Genomic DNA, 27302 nt, shown 5'->3' with positions numbered 1-27302 from the left:
AACAGAGCATTCTTTCGTGGAGTGAAGGAGAGGGTTAAAAAATGTTTCCTATGGTTTGGATTCTCCTTCCCAGAGCCATGTGACATGGTGGTTAGAGTGTCAGACTGGGAGACCTGGGTTCAAATGATCACTGGGAAGCTTGCTGGGTGACTTTGGGCCAGTCACACATTCTCAATCTAACCTACCTAAAAGGGTTGTTGTGGAGATAAAATCGAGGAGATGAGACCAATGTAAGCTGTTTTAGTTTCCCACTGGAGTGAAAGGCAGGATGTAAATGAAGTAAAAGAATCAGGACTATCATATAATGCCACTTCTTCCACATCTCTTCTCCAAGCTCCCCATTCCCATTGAGTCTTTGATCTAACTCACAGCCAATTTACATATCACAGAGTGTACAAGTTGCATCTAGGTTCCCCATCCTGCCTTTATGTCACATGTGATTTGTGGGTTCCCTTTAATTCCTCTGTGTGTGTGTGCTGCCCAATTCAGATTGGGATTACCACAGACAAGGAGAAGGGGCTTCAGTCATCCTCCGGGTCCCATTATCCCAATCATACCTGGCTAACACACATGTGGGAACTGAGGTAAATGTACAAGTCACATGCAACAAAAAGACAGGGTGAGGAAAACAGATACAACCTGCAAAGTCCATAATGTGTGATTCAGCTGTTTGTTCTACACCAAAATGAAGCTTTAGCTGTTTAGCATCTGTAATTGAGCTGAAGCGATATTTTCCCCTTGTTACTTTCCACCTTCCTGTTTTGGCCCATCACCTTCACCTTTCTCTCCTCTTTACATTGCCTCTCTGAAACAAATTCTAGATCACAAGCAGCTCAAGACAAGGACCTGCCTTGTTGCTTCCTATTCCGCTTGTGTACAGCTGCAAAATGAGAAGAACCCATGGTTCCATGGTAGATCAATGTCCCCAGTTCAACCTCCAATCTAAGGAGCTCAGGTACGAGGTGTCTGGAAGACTGCTGTCTGCCTCAGGCTCTGGAGAGCAGCAGCAAGACAGAGCAGACAATGTTGAACTGGATGGAACAGCGGCTTCATACTGTCATAAGGCAGTTTCACAGGGGCATAATGGTGGTGTGGTCATTAATAGCCACTGTTGCTGGCTTTGGATGATTTCCATTGCAGTCAGGATAACCAAGTTCTCTTTCACTATGTCTATGTGGCCAAAGAGAGAATGTGGGATCAGAGCTTGTTCAAGGACTGTCACCCAAAGAAGATCAGCCCTTTGATTCCTCCCACGCAACCATGTGCCACAGTCTGAGCCAAGCCCTTGGGATCACACCTGGAGCTAGCTGGAGGTAGTGTGGGACCAGGAGGAGATGCCCTTTGCTACTGTATTCCCTGTGGCTGGGAGTGAGCTGAGCCCTTGCTTGTGCTGATGTCCTTCTCATTGTGCCACTCCATGGAGTTGCTTGGGTGGCTAGGTCAGGAAACTGGATCTCCACAAGATGGGGCTGTGCAGGTGGAAGCAAGTGCGATTTTGCAAAAGCTGAGAGATCCCTTGTGGCAAGACACAGGTTTAACCCCACCCCAACAGCATTTTTGAACAATGTCCCTCAAAGATGTCCCTTTAGTTTCTTCCCCATAAACAAATGGCTAAGGGGCAAAAGGAAAAGCATTACACATGGGAGCCCATCCCTTCAACCTTTGTATGGGATGACCTTGCCCTCAGCGCCAAGTATTCCACAGACAAGGGCTTCCATGTGCAGAGTATCACCCTGGAAAGGTCCTTGTTGTATGGATATGCTCTCTCCACAAACAGACACACCTCACACATTATGACAAGAGTCATTAGTAAATAAATTGGGACTTTCAGCAGTTCAAAGCATGTGGTTGTACACTTTACAAACTAACTAAAAAGAAGACATCCCTCTGCCCCAAGGAGATTACAATGTAAAATATGGCATTTTAGTTCACAGTTTATCTTTCAAAACGTTACTTTTTAATACAAAGGGATATGATTCATACCAGTTCTCCCCAAACTTTGGCGTTTTTTTTTAATCCTCCTACTGAATGGCTGAATAAGTTTTAAAACTACTCTGCTTTTGACAAAAAAAAATTCTGAAGCTACTATAACAAAAACAGAGATGGAAATCAAATAGAAGTCCAGTGGCACTGTATGGACCAACAGCATTTATCTCAGCATAAGCATTTCTGAGTCACTCCCTCAGATGCATGGAGTGTCCATCCATAAGAGATATATTTATATTTAAAGTTCCATGCACCAAAAAGTTGGGAGTGGGAATATGTCACAAAGAGAGCAAGACAGAAAAAAATAAATGACCCATCAAAGAGACGTCTGATCCATTCTAAGGACCACTCCCAATTAGACACAGAGCTGGAGAGGGTATATAGATAGAGGGCAGAGCAAGATAAGCATTCAGTCAGCTCACTGATGAAGGAGACTGGTAATTGCTCATGTGTGCCCTCCGTGACTTGTGTATGGCTGTTTCTTTTTCTCACTGCTCTGTATCCATGTCTCAGGTCTCATTCAAGGCTTAATGAGTTCTTCTCACATCTTATCTATTAAGCAACGGTTCACGGGTCGACAGACATCACACAGATGGGCTACGCCTACCATTTATCTCCCCCCCTCCACCTTGCACGAACAGCAAAAACAAGGAATATTTATTCATTTATTTTGTGCACTTTCAGCTTGAAAAGTTCCCAAGGTGATTTAGGTAATAATCTGAATATACATCAGCATGAACATGACAACTCTTAACAGCTTCTAATGGAACAAGATACAAGCATCAGAGAGGCCTGGCCCTCCTGGACAATGGAAGAACCCAAAAGAGCCACCTATGGTCAGGACTTGAGTCAATAGCAGTCTTCAGGGACATCCAGCCTGACAGCACATCACTGGCAAGCTTTGGCTAAAGCAAGTGGTGACAAGCTGGACCAAGAAAATAGCTTCTTGCATGGCTGCCAAGAGGGACAGGATCCGGGGGAACAACCTGTCAGGGTCCCTAGATGCTCTTGGGGCACACAAAGCAGGGTAAGGGACCATTGTGGGGCACCTAGAAATTCAACATTCCCTTTATAAGAAGGAGGGAAAAGGGTAAGTGCTGCCCTGTCAATGCATCCATCCACTGCATCTTGCTGTCATGCACAACAGCCCCAGGGACATGCACTGAAAAGCAGAGAAAGGGGGGAAAGGGGGACAGGAGGGAGAGTTTGAAATGGTGTGAGGAGGAGCTGTGAAGAAATGTTTGCCTGGGAGCTTGTGGTAGATCTCAGAAGGCCTTGGCCTCCTGAGAGCCAGTTCGGTGTAGTGGTTAAGTGCGTGGCCTCTAATCTGGGAGAACTGGGTTTGATTCCCCACTCCACCACTTGCAGCTGCTGGGTGACCTTGGGCAAGCCATAGTTCTGTCAGAGCTGTTCTCTCAAGAACAGTTCTGGAAAGAGCTCTCTCAGCCCTGTGTACCTCGCAGGGTGTCTGTTGTGGGGAGCTCCTCCTCCTCCTTCTTCTTCTTCTTCTTCTTCTTCTTCTTCTTCTTCTTCTTCTTCTTCTTCTTCTTCTTCTTCTTCTTCTTCTTCTTCTTCTTGCGATAGACCAGTACTAATCATATGGGGACAGCAAAGGATGAGATGGGGTAGACAGTGTTATTGATGCAATGAACATGAAGTTGAGCAAACTCCAGAAGATGACAGAAGACAGGAGGGCCTGGTGTGATGTGGTCCATGAGGTCATGAAGAGTTGGACTCGACTGTGCAACTAAACAACAACAACAATCATGTGGTAAAGCATGACTCCCTATGAAAGCTTCCTAAGTTAGGCTTTCTTGGTTTGAATCAATCAGAAAAACTCTCCTGCTCCTGTCATTCCTGGCCCTTGCTACAGTCCTGCCTTGATTCACCTTGGCTTCAGCCCTGCCTCATTTGGCCTTGTTTTGCTCCCAAGACTTTGCCTCCTAACTCAGCATGAACTTGGTCTGATGACATCTGCTGAAAAGTAGATTTTTATTGCACAGTGCTGAGTGGACAGGCAACTGCAGGCTGCCGCTCAACCTGATCTGGAGCCCTGGCATACAGAATGCAGAAGTAGCCCATCCATATGATGTGTGCTGACCTGTGAACTTTGCTTAACCCTTTGGCATCCTACAGGTCCAGGGGAGTCCATGGGCTGTCTGGGTGGGCAGAGACACCCTGGAGCTGAAAGGCACACACCCCAGCCCTGAGGAATCTTCTGAAAGGGCAGTGACTCCAAAGTCGTTTCAGTTCCAACAGCACATAAGAGACACACACGGCTTAATATTTATTTACTCAGCTGTTGAAAAGTGGCTATTCTTACTCATTCTTGAGCAAGCAAACTGCTAGGTTGCTAAGTGACTGATGTCTGACATCACATCCTTCCCAAGGTGTTCCCACATTTGACAGATTCCCATGATTTACTCAACCAGGCAGAGCTTTGCTATTCACTCAGCCAATGACGTACATCAAAGCATTTGAAATTCAGATCATATCCTCGTCCTCTCGCTGAAAAGCTTCCAGATCCACAGGAAAATGCTTGTGGGCTTCTGAACACATCTGTGCCCACGCTAGACACTGTGCCGATAATCCAAATGCAGTCACTGCCCTTCTGGTCTGGCACAGTTCTTCTGCATCTTTTGAAAAATATACATATATATGTATGCATGTCACAAAAGGGTGGCATATGTCACAAAATTAACAGGGTGGCCTGAAGGGAGGGGGACAATGGGATAAACCTATTAGGAAGCTAATTTTTGCTTGGTGAACTAGTCTCCTCAGGCGCGGCTGGCACTTAAAAAAAAAAAATCTGTTGAACCCTTGTTTATTGGAAGCATGCCAATCGAGAGCTGGCAGGTGCAACCCCCTTGACTGGGGCACGGTGATTGTGATAGTGGTGGGTATGATCTGTGGGTTCACAGAGGCGGTGCTCCCAGGAATAAGGGGGGGGGCATGCCACACTCAGCTGCTGCTCTCTCCTAGGTTGTGCTTGTTAAAGAGATACTCTCTAAGCCACCCCTCCCGGATTTCCCCAGCTGTCAGAGGTTCGTGATATAGTCACCCAGGACCTTGATAGTTTTGACTCATTCGTTGATGTAGTGAGTCTCCAGGAAGTCACAGAGATGGGGGTCTCCCTGGTCTCTTGCCAGGCGGTGAAGCTCCAGAAGGGCCTGAGTCACACTCCTTTCCAGGTGAAGGGCTGCCTCGATTGAAACAAGAGTTGTGCCCCAGGCATCACATTCTGGCTTCTTGATATCTTGCAGGAGGATGCAGCCACCCCACTGGCTCTGGAACTGAAGCAGCTTGTCAGCGTTTTTCCGCTCTTCATGAGACTGCGACTGGAAGAACTTAGCAATGTGTCACAGGGCAACATCATTATGGTCAAAGTAGGAAGACATGGAGAGATAGATGTAGCTGGCATACAGCTCCATGTTGACCATGCAGTTGACAGCTGCTTCGCAGTTGCGGTGGTATTTCTGGCAGATCTGGGAATCCATGGCTCCGGTTTAGCTGGGAGGTTCAGTTCAAAACTTGCGGCTGACACTTATTAAGTCTATTAGTAGGGCTTTTTACCTCCCTAAACAGCACAAGAAAGGCAACACTGCACATAATTTACTCAGTCAAGGGCATATTCACCTGCTGATCAATTTACATATTCTCCAAGGTCATTAGACTGAAGCTAGCCATCAGAAGGAGAGAGGAGAGAATAAATTACAGACTTTTTGTTCATTTAACTCCAATCATTTTATTCTAATTATGCACAGGTTTTGTTTTGCTCGAGACGATGAAGCTTTTAATTAATATCACACCTGTCCAGCTATTTGTTCAAAAGTATGGAAGGCAGGTTCCTAAGGAGAATCAGGCTGTTCCTGGAGTGAATGCCTCCGGAGTTTCTCAGGGCTGGCTCCCCACCCCCCAATGGAGGCTGCTCCCACAGGGATGTGATGTCCCAGGACTTACTCCGCAGATGGCAGCACAAAAAGAAGCAGGAGCTCAGGGGAGTCCTGCCAGGTCAGAGAGTCAGTATGGCGTAATGAGTTTCACTAGGATCTGGGGGACGCAGGTTTGAATCCTCACTCGGGTGACCTCGAGCCAACCACTCATTCTCAGCCTAACCAACCACGTAGAATTACTGTTGTGAGGATAAAACGAAGGAAGGAAGAACTATGTTATTAAGTCACTCTGGGCCCCCATTAGGGAGAACAGTGGGGTATAAATATCTCAAGAAAGAAGAACATCAGACTAATGGTCCCTCTAATCCAGCAACCTGTTCCCATAGTTGTTAATTAAATACCCCCAGAAGGTCCAAAATCAGAGAGACCAAAGCCTTCTCTTACTATTACCCCCAATAAACCAGTATTCAGAGATATACTGCCTCTGAACATGAAGGCTTCATTTATCTGTGTATCCTTAAGCCATGCACAGGAAGTCAAAGTGCCAGTCTTGGTGTACATCAGCAGCTTCCAGCAGTGAACAACAGATTTTATGTGTGGTCTGATGGATGCATCTGCTCAGTGAACCCCCAAGAACTGTAGCCCCCACTTGGAAGTGACATCATCAGGAACCCTAATTCAGAAGCTTCTCTGTGAAGGCCTCTGTCCACACAGGATCAAATTTGTGAGTATTAACTGGGCAGCTGTATGTCTCAAGCGGGTCTGGACACTCTAGAGTGTCTTAGGCTAGAGCCTAAGTTCCCAACCAAACTGATGCAATGCATGTAGCAGAATTATAGGAGACGTCTGTGTGGAGGGGATGGGTTTGTAAAGGAGAACCTACATACAAGAAAGTCTCACATGACGGAGGACATGATGGCTTTCCAAGACAAAGGGAAAGATCCTGCTGCCAGGATCCAGCAAAGAGATCTGTAGCGGTGCTCCTCTGATTTATAGTTCCAAAATATATGCTGACTCACTGAGATAGCCAGGCAAAGGGAAGTGCCTCTCCAGATTATGAAGAGCGTGACTGAACACACTTTCAAATCCATGTGCTCACCAGGGATTTTCTTACCTGCTGCCTTTTTAATTAGGTAAATGACTTTATATTCCTACTTTGTTGCATAATTCTGAACTCAATGGCCATGTTCCACAAAGTAATACCATTAATAAACTGTACTTTGTCTATTGTGTTTTAATACCACCCTTTGCCTATGGAATTTAGGGAAAGGCATATATTATTCCCTGGCCCATTTCATTTTTGGGGCTGAGAGTACCTAATCCAGTATTTGAACCCAGATCTTTCTCTGCCACTCTAATCCTGTGTACCAAGTTCTCAAATGTCATCAAAAGGAAACATTTCAACTTACCCGTAATATCTCCTCCACACAGTTGGAATCATTGGGAAGGTTAACCTAGAGGGGGGAAAGATAATTCCGTCAGAAAGTAAACAAACGTTGCATTAATTACAGTGAAAGTCACTTAGTTTACTAGGTCATATTTAGCAACTGGACACATGCAATGCCCAACATATAAACCATTTTCACACTTTTCAATATATTCATGGAGACAGTGAATCTCATAAGCCACCAATATATGAACATAATGAAACCATTCACTATCAAATATGATACCTTTCATATTTATCTGTAACTTCACACCTTCCTTTGTAAAAAAGGCCCCCTCTACCTCTGGCTGGGTCAGTATTAGGGTAGGTCTTGGTGCTGTAAAGCATCGAGGCTTAAATTAGAGATTCTGGCAAGAGGGTTGAAGCATCTTGACTACTGTGGCAGCCTGCAAGTACTTATGCTAGCAGTGCTACTGTGACACACAGCCAAAGGGGTGGTACTACAGCTTCCAAGACAGCAAGGATCAGGTGACCCAATAAGATCTCATCTGGCTCTCCAAAGATGCTGATTTGGGCCTGGCTCCTCATTTTAAGCCTTGTTGCTCAGAAACAGACAGGTCTGCTTCTCCATCTATATGATTATGATTATCTGCATTCATCTGCTCAGTTGCCTGTAGAACCATCCTGTGGTCACCAAACCTGCCATAAGGATCCCTTCACTAGAGCTGCTTTTTCCCTTGCAGTTCCAATAATATTTCGAGATTGGGAACCATGTGGGTTTGTGCCAATCATGTGGGTTATCTGATGAGTAAGGATAGCACATACCGTAGCAGTGTGGGAAGATCTACTAATCTACTCTATTTTGATCCCTCCCTTCCACCCAGGAGCTCAGAGAAGCACATGTGGTAACCCCCCTCTATATTCTCTTCACAATAAGGCCAAGATACAGTGACTGGCTTGTAGTCACCATGAGGTTCATCACTGAGTGGGGATTTGAACCTACATCAACCCAGTTCCAAGTCTGTACCCTAACCACTACATGACACTGTTCAAATAATGGACTTGGAAGAATGACATAATGAAAAGAAGGTGCAAAGACAGAAAGTGTAGTTGCTTATAATGCACAACAAAGGCAGGACAGTTATTGCTCACTTAGTAACATAAAGCCATAGAAATGGAAGGGGCACTACATCTATTCCAACTCTCTGCTTTATGCAGGAAAACCAAAGGAAAAGCATTCCTCACAGTTAGATGTCCAATTTCTGCTCAAAGACAACAAGCAAGAAGACCTCACCACCACACTGGGTACTGGTTCCATTGCTGAACTACTCTAATTCTTAAGAAATGCCTCTCAATTTTCAGCTGAAACCTACCATCTCATGACTGAATCTCATCAGAACTAGTCTTGGTGTCTGCAGCAGCAGCAAACAAGGCTTTGCTCTCTTCCAAGTGACATCCCACCAAGTATTTGATGAGCACGATCATGCCACTCCTCAGTCTTTTCTGCATCAGGCTAAATACACCCAGTTCCTTCAACACTTCCTCATAGGACTTGGTTTCCAAACCCACAAAACATTTTTGTTGTCTTTCTCTGAGCCCATTCCAATTTGTCAATTACTTTCTTGCACCACTTGCTAGCCAGATTTAACATATGGGCAATCTACAGTTTCTGTAGTCTCTGATGCATTTCATATTACATGAAAAACTTATGCAGAGTTTTCTTTAAGCGCATAAGAGCTGTCTTGGCAGATCAAACCAAGTTCATCAAATTCAATGTTTTGTTTTCAAATGCAGCGAGTCAGATGCCTTTGGGACCACACAAGCATGGCACGCCATTGAATGCCAGAGGTATCTGTTATGTCCTGCGTTCATGGTATCTTGGACTATCTGGAAATCTTAATTCTTTGTGACATTCAAACAGAGAAATATGCCTTATTCAACTGTGATAATGATCATTCCCTACTTTTAAATGGCCATTGCTTGTTTCTCTTTGTTAATCCATGAAAATTTAAACGAGCCAACTGAGGTGACACTTCAAAACATAAGAACAAAAGTACTTAAGAAGAGCCCTGACGAATCAGACCAGTGGTCCATCTATTCCAGCCTCCTATTTCTCACAGCAGCCAACTAGTTATCCTGGATGACCAACAATCAGGGCAGAGACCGAGGCCTTCCCCTGACATTGCCTTCCTAGCATTGGGTTTCAGAGGTTTACCGCCTCTGAATGTGGAGGTTCCCTTTACTCACCATAGCTTGTAGCCACTGAAGGACAACTTCTCCATGAATCTGTCTAAGCCCCTTTTAAGGCTATCTGTGCTCATGGCCTGCACTGACACTGAACCCCACAATTTTGTCTGACCTGTACATATAGCCCATCAAATTCATTGGGTACCCCTGAGTTCTACTTTTATGGGAGAGGAAGAAAAACTTCCTTTCTCAACTTTCTCTACCTCATGTATAACTTTAGGAACCTCTATCAGCATTCAGCCGTCAGCATTCTGTACCAACTGTAGCTTCGGGACAGCCTTCAAGAGCAGTCCTGCATAGCGTGCATTGTGATAATCTAATCTAGATGTTACCAGGGCATGTACCACAGTGGCAATATCTTTCCTGCCCAGGAACAGCTATGGTTAGCTTGAGGCTAAGGAGCTAAGGAGCAGTCATACATCACCATACTCGGAAACCTATCTTCTAGGTAAGAACAAACCACCATTATTTATTTATTATTTACCGCATGGCAGAGTTATACACAGGAAGCACATAATAATATAAAATACATAACCCAGTTGATACAACGGTTATGCAGACCGATTGGGCAATCCCCCTAAATACTCATATCTAAATATCCAATGCATCAATCGTAGCTGGGGAAGAAAACATCACGAAATGGTGCCTCCCAGTCCCAACCTTGAAAGCCAATCCAGAATTTTGCTTCGTGGTTTGGTTTGTGGGCATCCCTACAAGTGATACCATATTGAGTCACGTCAGGAACACATTGTGCAATTCTAAACAGATCTTCTAAGTCCACTGTAGAAAAATGGCTGCTTTGGAGGGAGGCCTCTATGGCATTGTACCCCACTGAGATCCTTGTCCTCCCCAGGCTCCATCCTCAAATATCCAGACGTTTTCCAACCCCCCATCCCTCACTGGTGGCAGGGAGGACCTGGTAACCTTAGCAGGGAGACTGTATTAATTGTCATTATTTGGGGCTGTAAAATAAGATGAAATAGTGCTTTTGCAACAATCTAGAACTTAAAAAGCCAAAGAAGTCTAGATTTCAACTAGATTTTTAATTGCCTCCCCCTTGGTTACAATTCTAATTAAGCCACTTTGATCTATCTGTGCCAAGAGACATTGCTAAAAGTATTCACCATCAAGGTCTGTGGCCTTCCCTGAGATTCAGAAATCTGTCAGATCTGCATGTGCTTAAACATCAGGCTTCATAAACTGCTCACTAAAATGCAAAGAAAAAAAGGGACCCTAAAATAACTTACTTCTATTTGATTTATAAATTACATTAATTAAATTCTACATTTCAAGCAGTGTACAACTCAAGCACTAACGAAAGATCTAATTAAGGAAAAGTGGAAAGGGTTTTAAAAATAACAACAACCTAGTACACACACTTGCACACACACACACAAACACACACCAGTGGAATAGTAACACAGAAGTAACTGTTTAGCCTCAAATTAATGAGGCGCTCTGTGAAGCAAGAATGTCCATAAATCCCTAATGAGGATTTTAAACACATTAAAACTTCCTAATACAAAGTGTTTGCCTTTGTTTTTATCCAATAACAAATAAGCCAATAATTTTATGCCTCTAAATGACACTATTAACTGTCATGGCATGTTTTATTTGACAATCACTCCATTCAAATACAGTAAAAACCAATTAATTTGCCTGCTGTGAAATGTTTCTTGATAGCTTTTACGTAGAGTTCCCCCCCCCTCAAAGTAATGTAAATAGGAGGCCAATGGAGGTGCTTGGTTTTACTTTAAAAGACATGGCAATAAGCTATAGATTTTCTATTCGGTTTGCATTTCAAATAAATGAAAAGATAACCTCTAATTTCTGGGGTGTCATCAATCACATTGTGTCATCCAGCTTAGTAAAGAGTTTCAGAATATTTGTTTTACAATGAGGGGAATAGTAAAATAGTTAAGATGTGATCATTGGACAAGGACAACTTTGTTATCTCATTTAACGGTGGCTGGGAGGTGAGCTTGCCAACCTCCAGGTGGGGGCTAGAGATCTCCTGGAATTAGAAATTATCTCCAGACTTCAGAGATCAATTCCCCTACATAAAATAGCTTCTTTGGTTGGCAGACTCTATGGAATTATATGTTGATGAAGTCCTGCCCCCCCCCCCAACTCCACCCTTCTCAGGCTGCATTCCCAAATCTCCAGGAAATTCCCAACCAAAAGTCAGCAACCCTACTGGATGGGGGTGTGGAGCGCGGGGGGGGGGGGGGGGGTCTGGGCAATTGTGTTCAGCAATGGCTCTCAGCCAGCTTTCCACAGCCCTACCCACCTCCCTCGGCCAGCAGCAGGGCTGACGGGGGTGGGGGTGGGGTGAGGCCAGCAGTCCATAAGGCTACAGACTCCAATCTGATCCACAGCTCATGTTTAACAGAAAGGAGCTATAGGTGAGCTGGGCACTCAGAGCCCTCTGTCAGCAAAATGTACCCTTCCCAACCTTTTTTTTTTTTTTTACATTTTACTTCTGTTGTTGCTATTCATCCTTGCTACGTCCGAGAGGGTTAACACTGGTTAACGGTGGCCGGGAAGGCATTTTACCCAGGGTTCCAAAGGGTTTCCCCAAGGGCAGGCTGTTGGGTGGGTTCGCTGTCAGCAGTCAGGCTGTCAGCTGCACCCATTTTCCCCAGCCGATGCACACCAAGACCCGAAGACACAACTATAATCAATAAAGCTGTGCCCTGATTCTCCCCAGTACGGTGTGTCTATGTTTCCCTTTTCCCTACAATGGACTCATCTTCACTCCAGGCACAACGGAGCGCTTATCCTCTCCTTCTTGGTTATGAGTCTTGGTAACTTCCTGCTTTCTGAAAAGACAGGAGCATAAGGTTGGCCCTATGTATAATTTTTAAAGGCGTCCCCATCCACCCTCTTCTACACCTCCCACATAGAGCAATGCTTTTCTCCCAGGGTAGAAAGGGAACAGTGGCGTTACCACGCATGATGATTATGTCACTTTAAATGAAGAACAGGGACAGCCACTAACATGATTTTATTTATTCAAAATACTTATATCCTGCCTTATTTTCTCAAAGCAGCTCACAGCGGAACAAGTTGCAAGGATGTAAAAAATCAGAGTCCATTAATAAAATGAAAACAATGAACAAATTGAAAACACACAGCTAAATCTGCTGAAACACTTTGCCCACTCCCAAATGCCATCTGAAATAGCATAGGTCCTGCACACCTTCCTAAATACGCCCTGTGAAGTTGCCCTCTGTTGCCCTTCGTGGTAGGCCATTCCAGAGAACTGGACTCCCCCTAGGGAAAACCCATGACCTAGTTGTTGCTGTACCACAAGGACAGGCTTTCTGAGGAATGAAGCTGGCATGTGGGACTGCTTACTTGGCAGAAGGTACCTGGCATTTCAGTTAAAGACAGCTCAAAAGGAGATCTTGGCAGGCTGCTTCTGCCCGTCAAGTTCTGGTTTACATTTACCAATGCCCGGATGATGCATGACAGCTTCAGATGTTCATAAGACACTATGCTTATCATTAGCCCATTATTCAAGGAGTACATTTCTGTGGGGTAGGGTTGCCAGGATCCAGAGATCACAACTAATTTGCTTTTATCCCACCCATCCTTCATGGGGTTCAGAGTAGGACATATTGTTCTGCCCTCCTCCATTTTATCCTCATAAGAATCCTGTGTGTAGGGATGCCAGCCTCTAGGTGGGACCTGGGGATCCCCCAGAATTACAGCTCATCTCCAGACTACAGAGATCAGTTCCCCTGGAGAAAACAGATGCTTTGGAGGGTGGACTCTATGGTACTGTACCCCACTGAGGTCCCTGTCCTCCCCAGATTCCATTCCCAAATCTCTAGGAGTTTCCTAACCTAGATCAGGCAACTTAACCCTCCATCCCCCACTACTGGTTGGGGGGACTTGCCAACCCTACTTTGTGGTACCTCCAGCTGAGATAGAGTGGTTGGCCCGAAGTCACCTGTGAGCTTCATGCCTGAGTGAAAATTTGAACTAGGATCTCCCTCTTCCTAGTCCAACAATACTCTAATCACTACAACATACTGACTTGCTGTGTTTTGGATTAATGAAAGCCATGGTCCCTGGATTTCACTCTGCAAATATCTGCTGTAGAAGAAAGCAGAAAAGGCCTTCAGTTTCTAATCCCAGGAGCTACTGATTCTTGCTATGGATCATTTTTTAACCAAGTGTGATATAAGTGCCTGTCAATCAAATCTTCTGAGGCAACTAATTAAGTTAAAAGTAATGCCATGTCTTTTAAAAAAGATTTTCAAATATGTTTAATAAACACAATTTCTTGGTTAGATACACAGCATATCCTTTTTTTCTTTTTTTGAGGGGGTGGTTCTATTTTGACCCTCATTAGTGCTTTTGTCCTTCCAGCCAAATTATAATGAAAGGGAGTAATTAGAAGGGAAGTAAATCTCTGGAGTTGTTCACACTCAAGCATACATAGTTCAAAATATCATTTAAAAAAACTGCCATACAGATAACAAATAACAATGGCAATTAGGCTTGCCAAGCCCCCACTGAGGGCGGGGGAACCCCCGCTTTAAATACCCCTTCCTCGCTTTTTAAAAATTGGGCACCCGGGGGGAAAAATGGTGGCTGGAAAGTGACTCTCTAGGATTTAAGTCTTCCAAAACTATGGCTCTGAATACCATAGCGACAAGGGCTAGAGCGTCAGTTTCCAGTTCCCTCCAGCGTGCGCCAGTGCGAGGTCTCGTGGTGGGCGTGGACATCTGGTGCTTTAGTTTTTGTCCTCGTGGCGTGGCCGGCGGTCTCTCTCTGAGCTTCACCACCTGGCTTCACTGCAGCGATTCGTGAAGCCCCCCCAGCCTAGTGTGACGATAAGTACCAGGGACCGTAAGGTTTTGGGCTGCTGGGTTGTGCTGCACAGCCAGCTATTCCTGCATGCCCCATTGCTTCCCTGAGCCTCTCTGCTATTGCAGACAAGGTGCCCAGGGAAGCAGCGGTGGGGGGGGATGTTTAAATCCCTTTCTTTCCTTCCAAGAGATTAGGGAAGGAAAGAAAGGCATTGTAAAAACATGCTGCTTTCCTTTCTAAACTTTTCCAGCAGCTCCTCGCCCTTTTGCTCCCCCCCCCCAAAAAAAAAGCAAGAGGGAAGGAAGGGATGCTTCTGGCTGCCTGTCTGTCTACTTTCCTTCCTATTGTCTTTCTGTCTGTCTATCTTCTTTCCTTCCTTTCATTTTTCTTTCTTTTACTCCTCTCTCCCCATCTGTTTTCTACCTCTTTCTTCCTTCCTTTCTCTTTCTTTCTCTCTGTCTTTTTCTTACTTTGTCTTTTTTCTATTTCTTTATCTCTCTTTTTCTCTGTGTCTCTCTTGCTCTGTCTCTCTGTCTTTCTCAGTCCATATTCTTTTGGAGCTGAGGTCCATCAGTGGCTATTAGCCACAAGGTATAGATAGGAGCCCTCAGTCTGGGGCAAGTGATGCCCCGTATTCTTGGTGCTGGGGGGAGGCAGCAGTGGAAGGGCTTCTAGTGTCCTGGCCCCACTGCTGGACCTCCTGATGGCACCTGATATTTTTGGCCACTGTGTGACAGAGTGTTGGACTGGATGGGCCATTGGCCTGATCCAACACTGGCTTCTCTTATGTTCTTAACTCAGTCTGGGGCAAGTGATGCTCTGTATTCTTGGTGCTGGAATGAGGCCTAAAAGCATAGACGTACTGTAAAATAGGAGAAAGGTGGAGGTGTGAATTGATATATGACATTGAATTTAAATTTTAATTTTTGAAAGAAGGTTACTTCAGAGAGATAGACGGGTTTGGGGAAGAGCCTGAAAAGTGACATCACAGGAAGAGGTGGGGTTTTGGTGCAGTGTACTGGAAGTTACATCATTGGAAGGGGAAGTGACATCATTTTCCATTTGACCTGGAAGTGACATCACAGGAAGTGACATCACAAGTCTCCTGGCTCCACCCCCAAAGTCCTCAGATATTTCCGAATTTGAACTTGGCAACCCTAATGGTAATGGTCCAGTATCTAGACATTGGTTCAAGTTCCAGCATTACTAATTTTAGAGAATGGCTTTTTAATAGCTTGTTAATTTTAACAATTTTTATGCTGTTTTATGATTTTGCTTTGTTTTACTTTGTAATCCACCTCAAGAAGGTTCTCTGGAGTGGTGGCACATACATTTCCTAAACAAACTAACTAATAAATAAATATTTTCTCAGTCTTGGCACCTGGTTTGTACAATGGAACATCTCCCATGGCATGATTAGGAAGATGATTGTGAAAAACCCCAGCTCTATATCAATAGGGTAATATAGCAATAGTTATGCTGCTTGCCCAATAATAGCAATTTTACATTTGGATTTTATTGTGATTTTTAAAAAAGACGTTACACGCCTTTGTGCATTGCCTCAGGTGATTTGAAGGAGAATGTAAATGCTAAATGCTAAATGCTAAAAATAAATAAATGATAAATAGATAAATGGTTGACATCATGCATCCATCTCTCCACCAATCCATGGTTGTCCTATTGATAAACAAAGTGGAACAGAAACTTGAAGCAGTAGCGTCCAAAGAGGGCAGCTTCCTTCTCCAGCCTCCAGCCATTTTAAAAGTCAGAGCTCCAATCCAGAGGATAAAGAAGGTGGGCCAGAGAGTCATTCTATGGCACAAATTTTTCAGGTGTGAAACTGTCAAAGGCCACCATAGCATCTAGCTACTATTTCTTTATTATTATTATTTTTAAATGCCTTGATTCCATAGTGTATCCCTTTGCTGATGTGTGATTATTCCTGGCCTAACCAAAGACGAGGAGCAATTCTTTCCCAAATCCACTGAAGAGTGCCAAGTTCTTTTTTTTGGCACAGACAAGGCGTGTTCACCAGACGTGCGACTGTGACAAATCTAAGATCGTAAAAGCTCTTTGCAACTCCATTAGAAAGCTTTCCAACTGTTGGGCTATCCAGAGACAGATCGGTTTTTAAGTGGAAATCCCCATTTATATCAAAAGAGGCTTCAGCTGGCAGCAGCTCTCTTTTTGCTGGAAAACTCTGAAAAATAGCCTACAAAATGCAAACCAGTTGTTCAAGAGAAGTCTCGGCGCAGCTGAAGACCATTAAAAAGACAAGGAAATGGTTTCTGTTCTCTCACTGCAGCTTAAATTAACAGTTGAACTAGCTGCTTGAAACTCTTCTGATGGGGGAATCAATTAGATAATCAATCTTAGACAGACACAAAGGCCCACCATCCTTTTGATGGAGATACCAGCCAATGATGATACCCAGTCTGAACAACTCAGGCAATTTTTTTAGCATGTTTGTCAGGGGCACAAGAATTTTAACTGGGAATTTCAAGGGCTAAGGCTGGGATGCAGCCCAACGAGCTACTATGAACTGTGTGTAATCAGGCTTCAGTGACATGCCATGCCCTGGAATGGAACAACACATTATTTATTTAAACATTGCTATTCCATCCTTCTGACAACGGGACCTGACTTGAAGCAGAGACCTAACAGGTTACATTCACTGGGCTGGAAAGCAGATTGCTCTGGTCAGGGGTCATTTCCTGTCGTAGCATGGCGAAGCAGTGCTCCGGCAGTAAGGAGCTCACCCCCCAGCCATTCCTGGCCCACCTGCACAGGTGGACGGGCCAGGGAAGGCTTGCAGAGCCCTGCGCCACCTAGGGGGATTTAAATGCCTTTCTTTCCCTTCCCCATCTGGGGAAGGGAGAGAAAGGCATTCTGCACATGCCTGGGTTCCCTGCCCGATCTCCTCTAGGTGCCCCGCAGCCGTGGGGCACCTGGAAAAAATTGGGCAGGGATCTCCAGCCAGCCCGCCGTGCACGTGCACACAGCCTCCCTACTGCCACCACTTCGCCTCGCCTCCCTCCACCGCCGCCTCTTGGGCCCCTTACCTTTCGGGCCCATCCCTCCCACCCTCCCAATCCCTGGCACCGGTCAGAGCTTCTTCATGTTGGGAGGGCAGGGCTGTGAATCATCAAAGCATGGCAGTGGGGTGGGGGTGGCGGCGGCGAGCTCAGGCTGAGCCACGTCATCCTCCCCGCTGGGCCCAGCTGGCTTTCTCTCCTCCTGCCCCACCTCCACCCATCCCGACCTTCTCCTCCTCCTCCAGCCCAAGTTCAGGGGGTGCAAAAAGGACCTGGCAAACTTGGGAGGCAGCTTGGTGGAGCACACGCCAGAACCGCAGGATCACCCACCATCATGGGAGGTGGCTGAGCCTTAGCCCTGCTCCTGCCGGTGCCTATTTGGGCCCCGGAGCCCGTGGATCTCATGGTGGGGCCGTGGAGGGGGGGAGTGCATCGGAGGCACCTGGAGGCCAGGAAGAGCCCCAGACTTGTAGGGTGGGCAGCAGCAGCTGGGCAAACTGCTAGAGCCAAGGGCGTTCTATGGGCAAGCCTGGTAGCTACTGTTCTCGATGGGCAAGCATGCCTTTCTATTGGGTAAGTGGAAAAAGTGCAGAAAAGGGCAACTAAAAGGATTAAGGGGATGGAACATTTTCCTTATGAAGAAAGGTTAAAGCATTTGGGACTCTTTAGCTTGGAGAAACGACGGCTGAGGGGTGACATGATAGAAGTAGGTCTCAATTCAGTCCAGGAGTTTGCATTGTCTTGAGCTTCATTACCTGTTGCAATTCAGCAGTCTCTAATCTCCTTTGAAGGAGAAAACTGCTACTGAAGGAGAAAACTGTTAAAATGTTCCTCCACTGGTTTTTGAATGTTGTGGTTTGTCATAGCAGTAGAAAAAGTAAGAGTCTAGTAGCATCTTTAAGGGCTAACAAAATTGTGGCAGGGTATGTGCTTTTATGAGTCACTGCTCACTTCTTCAGACTTACTCCCATTTATTCTTTGCATCCTCCTGGACTGAAATTGAGACCTAGGTTTCCTGTCTCATTACCAGTGCTGATATCTCTACTCCTACTACCCTAACTCAGGGGGTATGGCATATGTAAATAAGTTATGCTAATGAGTTCCTGCACCTCTTTTTCTATGAAATTACCCCTGGCTCTGGTGGTTTAAAGTGTCACAGCTGACTTATGGTGATCCCATAGGATTTTCAAGGCAAGAGACGTTCAGAGATGGTTAGCCATTGCCTGCCTCTGTTAACAACCTTGGACTTCCTTGGAGGCCTCTCATTCAAGCACTAACCCGAGTTGACACTGCTTGGCTTCCAAGATCTGACAAGATCAGGCTAGCCTGGGCTATCCAGGTAGCGGAAGACTGCCCTAAGTTTTCCCAACATGTCTTTGGAAAGATCATGGGAAAACATGGGAGAACCTGGGGTCCTCAGGGGGCTCAGTTTGTGACTTTCCTTTGCCATTTCTTGCAGGGGCTGGCTTTCCCCACCTTTTGGACTTTTTGATAGAACATTCTCCATATTCTGTCATGCCACAAGAGTCCAATCTGATGGTATTTTAGCTACCAAAAAGACAAGCTACAATGGCATAAACCTATATTGCTAACCCATCATAATGTATTTGTAGTTGCAGGAGAGATCAGGCCATTAGGCTTAACAAGATTGTTATGGGAGATACACCATGATAAACTGTGGTGGGCCAATTCAGAGCTCTGAGTATCAGAAATTCAGAACATGAAGATGAGGATGCTACAACACATACAGCATTTCAGGCTCTTAGCCGTGTGGATTGGTGCTATGTTTGCAGGAGAGAGAGAAGAAGAAATTGGATTTATACCCCGCCCTTCACTCAAAGTCTCAGAGTGGCTTACAAACTCCTTTCCCTTCCCCTCCCCACAACAGACACCCTGTGAGGCAGGTGGGACTGAGAGAGCTCTTTCAAGAACTGCTCTTTCAAGAACAGCTCTGACAGAACTATGGTTGGCCCAAGGTCATCCAGTAGCTGCAAGTGGAGGAGTGGGGAATTAAACCGGTTCTGCCAGATTAAAGTCTGTGCACTTAACCACTACACCACACATCCTTGGAATGTATTCCTGGTTCTAGAACTGACATAAAACCAAAAGATGCAGCCAAAAAATTGTGCATGGGAGAACCAGAATCAGGAATATTCCTGACTAGCATCCCCTTGTTAACCCAGCAGTCCAATGGGCAATTTCCTAGATCTGCACTGAGGTTGGCGTTGTAGGACTCTACTGCATCAAGGTCATCACTACAGTTTCCCTATTCTTTCTCTATTGCTTTAGCCAAGCCCTATTCCTGGAAACATCTTAGAATCAGGGTTCCAGCACAGTGGAAACATCTGTCTCTTGGGAGAATGAATGGCCAAGTGGAATTTAAATATTTCCATTCAAATCATCAGCATTCCAAATGTGTAAATCCACATCACCGCCAGAACTGTGACCCCACCTATTGATTATGGGGCCCTAACTAAACATATCTAGCATCTCATTCTATGTTTCACTTCTCTTTAATCTCTCTTTAATCAATGTCCACATGTAGACAAGGACAAAATAAACTGGGCATCGAAATTAAAACAAAATGCACTTAAAAGAATGATTCCAGATGTTATCTGAATATTTTGGATGGGTTTTTCTTTTTCATATCTATCACCTAATCCAGATTTTTAAATATATATATTGGTCTAACACCACCTGACACTGCTTCATTTGTGACCTTTTTCATCTGTCAAAACAGACAGATTTTTATCCGCCAAGATTCAACCCAAAGCCTCAAAAGGTGCCGTGCCAGAACGTTAATCCATTCTGCTAGACAGTCATTCAAATTATAATTCAAAGTTCAACTTCCTTTAGCATTTCCTGCTCGACTCAGTCGCGCCCAGGGCAGAAAGTCGAAATCTGCTTTCCAATAGAGACGATATCTAGCACTTTCTATAAATGTTGGCCGTGAAGATTCCTTATTGTCAAAGAGATCAGCAGATGCCGGCTCCCATTAATTTTCTTTCCTTGACTGCTGCTCACTTTGAGAAGCCTTTCTTTTACCTTAGGATGTTGACCTGCTGCTGGACCCCATCAAGAACAGACAAGAAGAGACACTGATATATTAGGCAGCTGGAGATACTTCAGGGAAATTCCCAATAGCAGTCTTGGCAGACTCTTCTATTTCCATTCATTTTGACTGATGCCATAAACAGAAAAATCAAGATTTGTAGGTTTTCACAGAACTGGAATCTGTTCAGGCTCTGAACAAAACAAATATAAACTGCCCAATGTACACTAATTGTGTCAATGAGTTTGCAAGGTGACTAGCCAGCACTTACCTATGTTTGTTTCTTGAAGGCTACAGACTGAAGCCCTCTACACATGACCCCTCTGTGCATTGACTTAATGTGTGGGGAGGGGACATGGGAACAAGTGTACTGGCACCACTCCTGCCTTGTTGTCTGCATGAGGAAGTGTTCACCTGTTTGTTTCATCCCTTTGATTGGGGATGCCATTTTCCAAATATTGCTGATCACAGGGAGGGGGTGTACGCACAGGTACTTTTTCCATGCATTCACACCATTCAGACAACCCAGTGATCACACAGACGTGGGGCCAGCAATCTCATGCCCACTCTCCTTCCCCCTCGCATTCAGTCAACATGCATAAGGGTCATGAATAGAGGGCTTTGACCAACTTCTTAAGAGTTTCCTAACCAAGTCAGCCGGAGGAGGAGCCTACTCACTGTAGATAACTAGGCGAGAAACAATTTTCTATCTTGTTCCATGCTAACAAAAGTTATTCAGAAACTTACAGGGTTGGGGGTGGGTGGGATCCTTCTTTCTGTTTTAATGACTTGATTACTCTAAAGTGAAACCAGGGTTGCGGTCACACGTGCCAAATAAACTCGCGGGGGGGGACAAGGCTATTCCCTCTGGAGGAATTTGACCTGCAGTTGTGCGATCACACAGTCCTTTGAAGCTGCAGTGGCGATCAGATGCAACCGCGTGTGAGTCAGGTTTTTCCCCCTCTGTTTCCGATTCATTTAAACGGGGAATTGATTAATCGCATCTCAGCACTGAGGACTCCCTATGGAGTGTGCGATGATGTGCACACTGCGAAGGGAAAAAAACAACAACAGCACGGAGTCGGGATGGCCTGATCAGACAATCCCAATGCCATGAGAGCACACTGGAGCAATCAGACAGGGGAAAGTCAATCCGTAGCCCAAAGCAACCCGTTTCCTACGGGACTTTCCCAGGTGTCTTTTAACTTCGCTTCTGTGGCAGAGCAAAATGGGTTGCCGACGGCTGCGGGGCGCATCCCAGATGTTGTTGTCTGATTGCATCCTTTAAATCTGCCCAGCATTCGTGCCTATGGTGGGGCTAATTGTGGGTGTGATCACAGCCCAGGTGTTATTTTTATAAATGAAGAGGAAAAGAATGGGGAAGAATGAAGACTCGATGGCTATCAGGCTGATTCCAAAATATCACAAAAGTTACCATACAAAAGAAACAGGGATCAAGAGTTCTTAGGTACGGATGAAGAAAAGGCAAGTATGAATGTGTCCAATTTCCCCCCAAAATAAATTTATGTTGGGATTTATATACAACATTTATAAGCACCTACCACCACTTTTGAACCTAGGGAGCCAGCCAGCTGTTCATTAAATCCAGCTAGATACTAGTGATAGAAACTTTGACAGCAACTGGGTCACTATGTCTGTTGACATGGGTCTACTAGGTCAGGCATTCCTTTCTCCCTGGAGCTGAACTGCAGGCCATGTGCATGGAGCAATTTACTAATCTTAGTACAAAAGGTAATGTGAGAATCCCCTTTTACGTTGCAATGGGGTTTTGTCTTTCTGTTCAATATCGCCTTTGCATTGGTTTCCTCTCCCTTATCTGAAGAGTATAAAAATGGTTTAATGGCTGGTTTTCACTTGTGAATGAAACAAAACCCACACTGAGCTCATTGGCGTTAGATAGAAAAAAGGATTACCATTCTCTATTATGACCTTACTATGACAGAAATGTTTAATTTCTCCTTCTCTGACAAGCCTAAATTCTGCAGCTGAGATGGCTCGTCTCCAGGGTGAATAAATGAATATTTGTGCATTATTGGGGGGGGGGGGGGATGAAAAAAAAAGCAAGCTAGTTTTTTTTAAAAAAAAAAAAGGCCAAAAAAGTAGAGAATAAGAAGGGATAGAGGAACACGAGTTAATCTTTAATAGGCTGAAAGGAGGAAAATATTTGTCAAGCTCTGAATGCCAGACAAGCAAAAATGCTGGCTTAGTGCTTCTTTCTCAACTGATGAGGCTCCAAGACTTCATTCCATGTGCCGTGGAACGATAACACAGTTATATGCATATGATCCCATCAGCACTTTAGGAGACAAGACATTTTCTAAGATCCATTTGGAAACTTAAAAATATTGGTTGCAAACTAGACAGCACAAAAATACTCCAAAGCTTACATACCCACACCAATGGAAGTTAAAGGAAATTCTACTAATTACAACTATTTTGAATGGTGTTGGTGGGATCTAAAATCAAAAATGAATAAATCCCACTAGGTGAAATGTTTATTATGTGTTTTCTGTGAAGTAAAATTTTACTTGCCTAGAAGTAAAAGCCCCATGCTGGGGGAGTCTCTGGAATTTTCAGGTATACGGCCGCTGTAAACAGCTGACTGGTGCTAAGCAGCTGATTAGCAGCTCGCAACATAGCACACATCTGGAGAAGGACAGATCTAGACTTGTTTGGAACACTTTTTGACAGAGTGGAACTAAGCTATGAGGAGGTCATCCCCAGTGCCATGAAGCATTCTGGATGACCTTGGGCCAGTCAGACATGCTCAGCCTAGCTTACATCACAGGGTTGTTGAGAGGATAAAATGAGGAAGGCTGTATGCTACCAAGTTCCTGGGAGGAAGTGCAATACAGTAGACAGACAGATCACACTCTGGATCCCTTCACAAAGTTTCTTGAAATGCCATGTATCTCTCCTATATTATAAAAGGGTTTTGGGTGCCAGAATTCTAAAATGCACTCCTTTAGTGTTAGGCCGAAAAAACTGCCACTCGGAAGACACTGGCTGGGTTCATTGGCCATGCTGGGGGAGTCTCTGGAATTTTCAGGTATACGGCCGCTGTAAACAGCTGACTGGTGCTAAGCAGCTGATTAGCAGCTCGCAACATAGCACACATCTGGAGAAGGACACATCTAGACTTGTTTGGAACACTTTTTGACAGAGTGGAACTAAGCTATGAGGAGGTCATCCCCAGTGCCATGAAGCATTCTGGATGACCTTGGGCCAGTCAGACATGCTCAGCCTAGCTTACATCACAGGGTTGTTGAGAGGATAAAATGAGGAAGGCTGTATGCCACCAAGTTCCTGGGAGGAAGTGCAATACAGTAGACAGACAGATCACACTCTGGATCCCTTCACAAAGTTTCTTGAAATGCCATGTATTCACAAGATAATGGAAAGAATACATTGAAGCAGCTTGGTAGGGGGGTCCTTGGAACTGGGAAAAATCACTGAAAATATTTTGCACCATCACTCTGAAGTATACTAAAGTAGAAATACAGAGTAGGACTTCCCTTCTTGACTTCAGCAGATGTGCAGGACTCTATAGGAAAAGGCTATCAAGTCATATGGCTCCAGGTGGTCAGCTGTGTTGGTCTGAAGCAGTAGAACAAATTTAGAGTCCAGTGGCACCTTTAAGACCAACAAAGGTTTATTCAAGGTTTGAGCTTTCTTGTGCAGGCACACTTTTTCAAATGGAATGGAAGGTAGAGTTCAAACTTCTAGACAGAGGTTGAACAGCAAATTAACATGAAACATGATGAAGATGTTTTAAGATATGCAAAGACAAAACTAAATAACAAGCTAAGGTTATAAGGTCAACAGTTGTTTTGATTTAATTAAGGGGGGAAATGACAGCAAAGCAATAAATATGCCAAAATAGGGGATAAATGTGTAAAGGTATCTTTTCTAATTGTGGGAAATAAACTGAGACTCTCCATTTGTCTCCTCTCAGGTGTGGAGGTAACTTAACAGCATTTCTTTCTTTATTTTTTGAGGTGGGTGCAGTGGTATGTCAACATTCCAATACTCCTTGTATTACATTCAGTATTCTAATATACCAGTCTGAAAAAGAAATACACTAAAATACAGAGGATGTATAGCCTTTCTTGTTGAGAATACATATGTGAGGACTGAATGAGTTAGCATATGTAATGAGATAAGAAACCAATATCCATGTTGAGTCCTGGGGAGGTTTCTGTTCCAAGTGTTGTAATAATTTGTAATTCAGCAATTTCCCTTTCTGTTCTATTCCTGAAGTTCCTTTGTAATAAAATAAGTCATATGGCATCAACTTAATCATGTTGTTATTTCCCAAGGCAGCACGAAGAATTGCTAATAATTTCAAATTCAATATTTAAAAGTGCTAATTCAATCACTCTCAAAGATTTCAGTTTCTGTTAAAGAGTAAGTCTAAGTGAAATTTACACACACAAACATTTTCCAGGACAGAACAGGCTTTTTGGTCACAAGGTGTTTCACAAATACCCCCTGCTTACTCCTTCCACATTGTGTTCAGTTGCCTTTTTGTGCAGCAGCTTCTTTCCCCAACCTATGGCTTTAGCATCACTAAACAGCAATGATGTGCACTTTTCTCTGACAGAATCCCAGCTAATCAAAGAGACCTTATAGGCAATGAGTCAGTAGAACATCATCATACATCCAATCAGATTTGGCCTGTGTGATACTGTCACAAAATCAAATTAGAGTTATAGAGGGGAAGCATTCCATTCAGTGTTTATCAAACTGGAGTGAGGGGAATGTTTCATGCCCTTGCCCTGAATGGTTGGACATTTTGACCCATTTCACAGCCCTCCCCCTGAACAAGCACTGAAACAATGTATATGCACATGTTTCTGAGGGAATGGTTTTTCATGAAATGCAGCCCCTGGCTTCATCATTCAGAGACTTACTAGAAACCCCAATTCCACAAAGCACTTATGGCCTTCTCTTTGTTTTCATCAGGGACTGTCCCAGATAAGCCCATGTGGGAAACCCAAGGATGTGTCTCCTGCTCTTAGAACACATAACAGATGTGGCAACGTATGAGCTGGCCACTCCTTTCAATGGGGGGATAAGAAATTATGCCAGTAAACAATGCTATCCCCAAGAAAGAGTGAGGATAAACAAAATAATGCAGGGAGATGTAAACTAGCAATTTTCTCCCTTATATTTTTCTAAGTAAGAGTGGAATTGTTTAGTCCTGGAGGAGCTCCCACTCCACTCGCATTGCAGCAATAGCCTCCAGTGCCGAGCATACTGCAGGAAGCCACCGCGAACAGCTCAGGAGATGAAACAAAGAAAAAGCCTAATTACCATGCAAAGCACAGCGTCTCTCAGATGTGATGGGAAACGTGGCCAGTCCTGGGGAAATTTCAAAATATGACCACCCAAGCGTAACAGAGAAGAATGGCAAAAACCAGGCAAACAGCGACAAGGGAGGAAGGCAATGTGATCTTTGGAGAGGGTGCATTTAAACAAATACCTCACAGTGCTATGCTGCTTCCCCCTCCCTGTTCAGAAATACATAGATCTGTGCTAATAAGGCTGGATGGGGTGGATGTGAGTGAGAGAGAGCTACAGAGAAAGTTGGGGGGGGGACAAAATGTAGCACATCATTCTGGAAACAAAACACGTTATTTTGGTTTTCATCAAGCTTAGTCCATCATTATTTTTGTGCCAAACGATCCGATATCACTGCATATCAAAGGCCCAAAATAAGATATATTTTTTTCTTAGAAAAGGAGACAATGATCTGGGACTCAGGGATGTTCTCTGTGTTGAGAATGTGGCTGATACAACAATAGGATGCAGTCCAGCGTTTACTCCAGTCATTTCTGTAGGAATGCATGAGCAAACCTGATTCAAATTAACAGAGGCCTGACAATTAGAGGACTATAGTCCACTGACTGCAGTCCAGGGAGGGAGGGGGGAAAGACCTTTTTTCTGTTGGCAAATTTCCATGCTGGATTGGGACCCATATGTATAGAAAGAATGTTGGAAAGGGTCACTTCTCCACCTAGAGCTCACACACACACGCGAACACACACAGAGACAATGACCAGTTGGAATGGGACAGTGTTGGCTGCATGGGAGTTGGTGACGGGTGTAGGGTGTATGCTGCTGCAGAGTTGGAGGCTGGACTCCGAGGGGCTGGCAGTGCTGCTGGGGTGACAAAATCACTTGAGCTGGCTTTGATCTTGGACACACATCCCGATGCAAAACACTTATGCAGCCCATGTCTCGGTGCAAGCCTGGATGAGGATCCACACTTCCCATCCTGATTTGCAAGGTGGATGCAAAATCCATAATCCCACCAACTATTTCAGGCTACACATTGTGTACAACACTACAGCTGCATAAGGGTAACGTATTTCAATCTTTGGTTATGGCTGCCAGAAGACTGACAATGATGCATCCTGTGCTACTGTAAGCCAATAAACAGGACCTGGTATGTTTTAGTTTTGTACAATGCCTAGCCATTTCAAGTCAATTATCACCAGCATCTACAACTTAGGACTTCCACAGTTATAAATTTGATTGTTAAATTTGGGGATGCACTTCCAAAAATACATGCTCAGTTTACTGAAGTCATAACTTCCATCTCCCAGATACCTCGGATACAGGAAAAGAGATAAGAAGATATCATATATCAGCAGACATGTATGCCCCCCACCTTCTCTGGAGTTGTTCAGTACTGGCAATTCAGAAAAGGCAAGAGCCCCTAATTATTCAAGGGCTCTTCTCCATTTAATTCACTTCATTTTTTAAATTTGCCTTGATTAAAAAAATATATGAGCAAATGCACAGTAGAAGCAATCATTCTTGAATTGCAGAAATGGATCCTACACTTTGAT

The 27302-nt window shown here is 44.4% G+C and overlaps 1 protein-coding gene and 1 pseudogene across 1 annotated transcript in view; both read right to left on the bottom strand.

The window, feature by feature from the left end:
- Nucleotides 1-27302, bottom strand: part of AFF2 (AF4/FMR2 family member 2) — a 447631-nt gene that overhangs the window by 211959 nt on the left and 208370 nt on the right. Inside the window, exon 4 of the mRNA XM_015408375.1 lies at nucleotides 7289-7333. Within this exon, the coding sequence (XP_015263861.1) occupies nucleotides 7289-7333 (45 nt within the window). The remainder of the gene's footprint in view (nucleotides 1-7288; nucleotides 7334-27302) is intronic.
- LOC107107992 lies at nucleotides 4948-5483 on the bottom strand (annotated as a pseudogene).

Source organism: Gekko japonicus, unplaced genomic scaffold, assembly GCF_001447785.1.
Source record: "Gekko japonicus isolate JY-2015 unplaced genomic scaffold, Gekko_japonicus_V1.1 scaffold624, whole genome shotgun sequence".
Lineage (NCBI taxonomy): Eukaryota > Metazoa > Chordata > Lepidosauria > Squamata > Gekkonidae > Gekko > Gekko japonicus.
The sequence above is the reverse complement of the archived record's forward strand: the minus strand, read 5'-3'. Positions and strand labels throughout refer to the sequence as shown.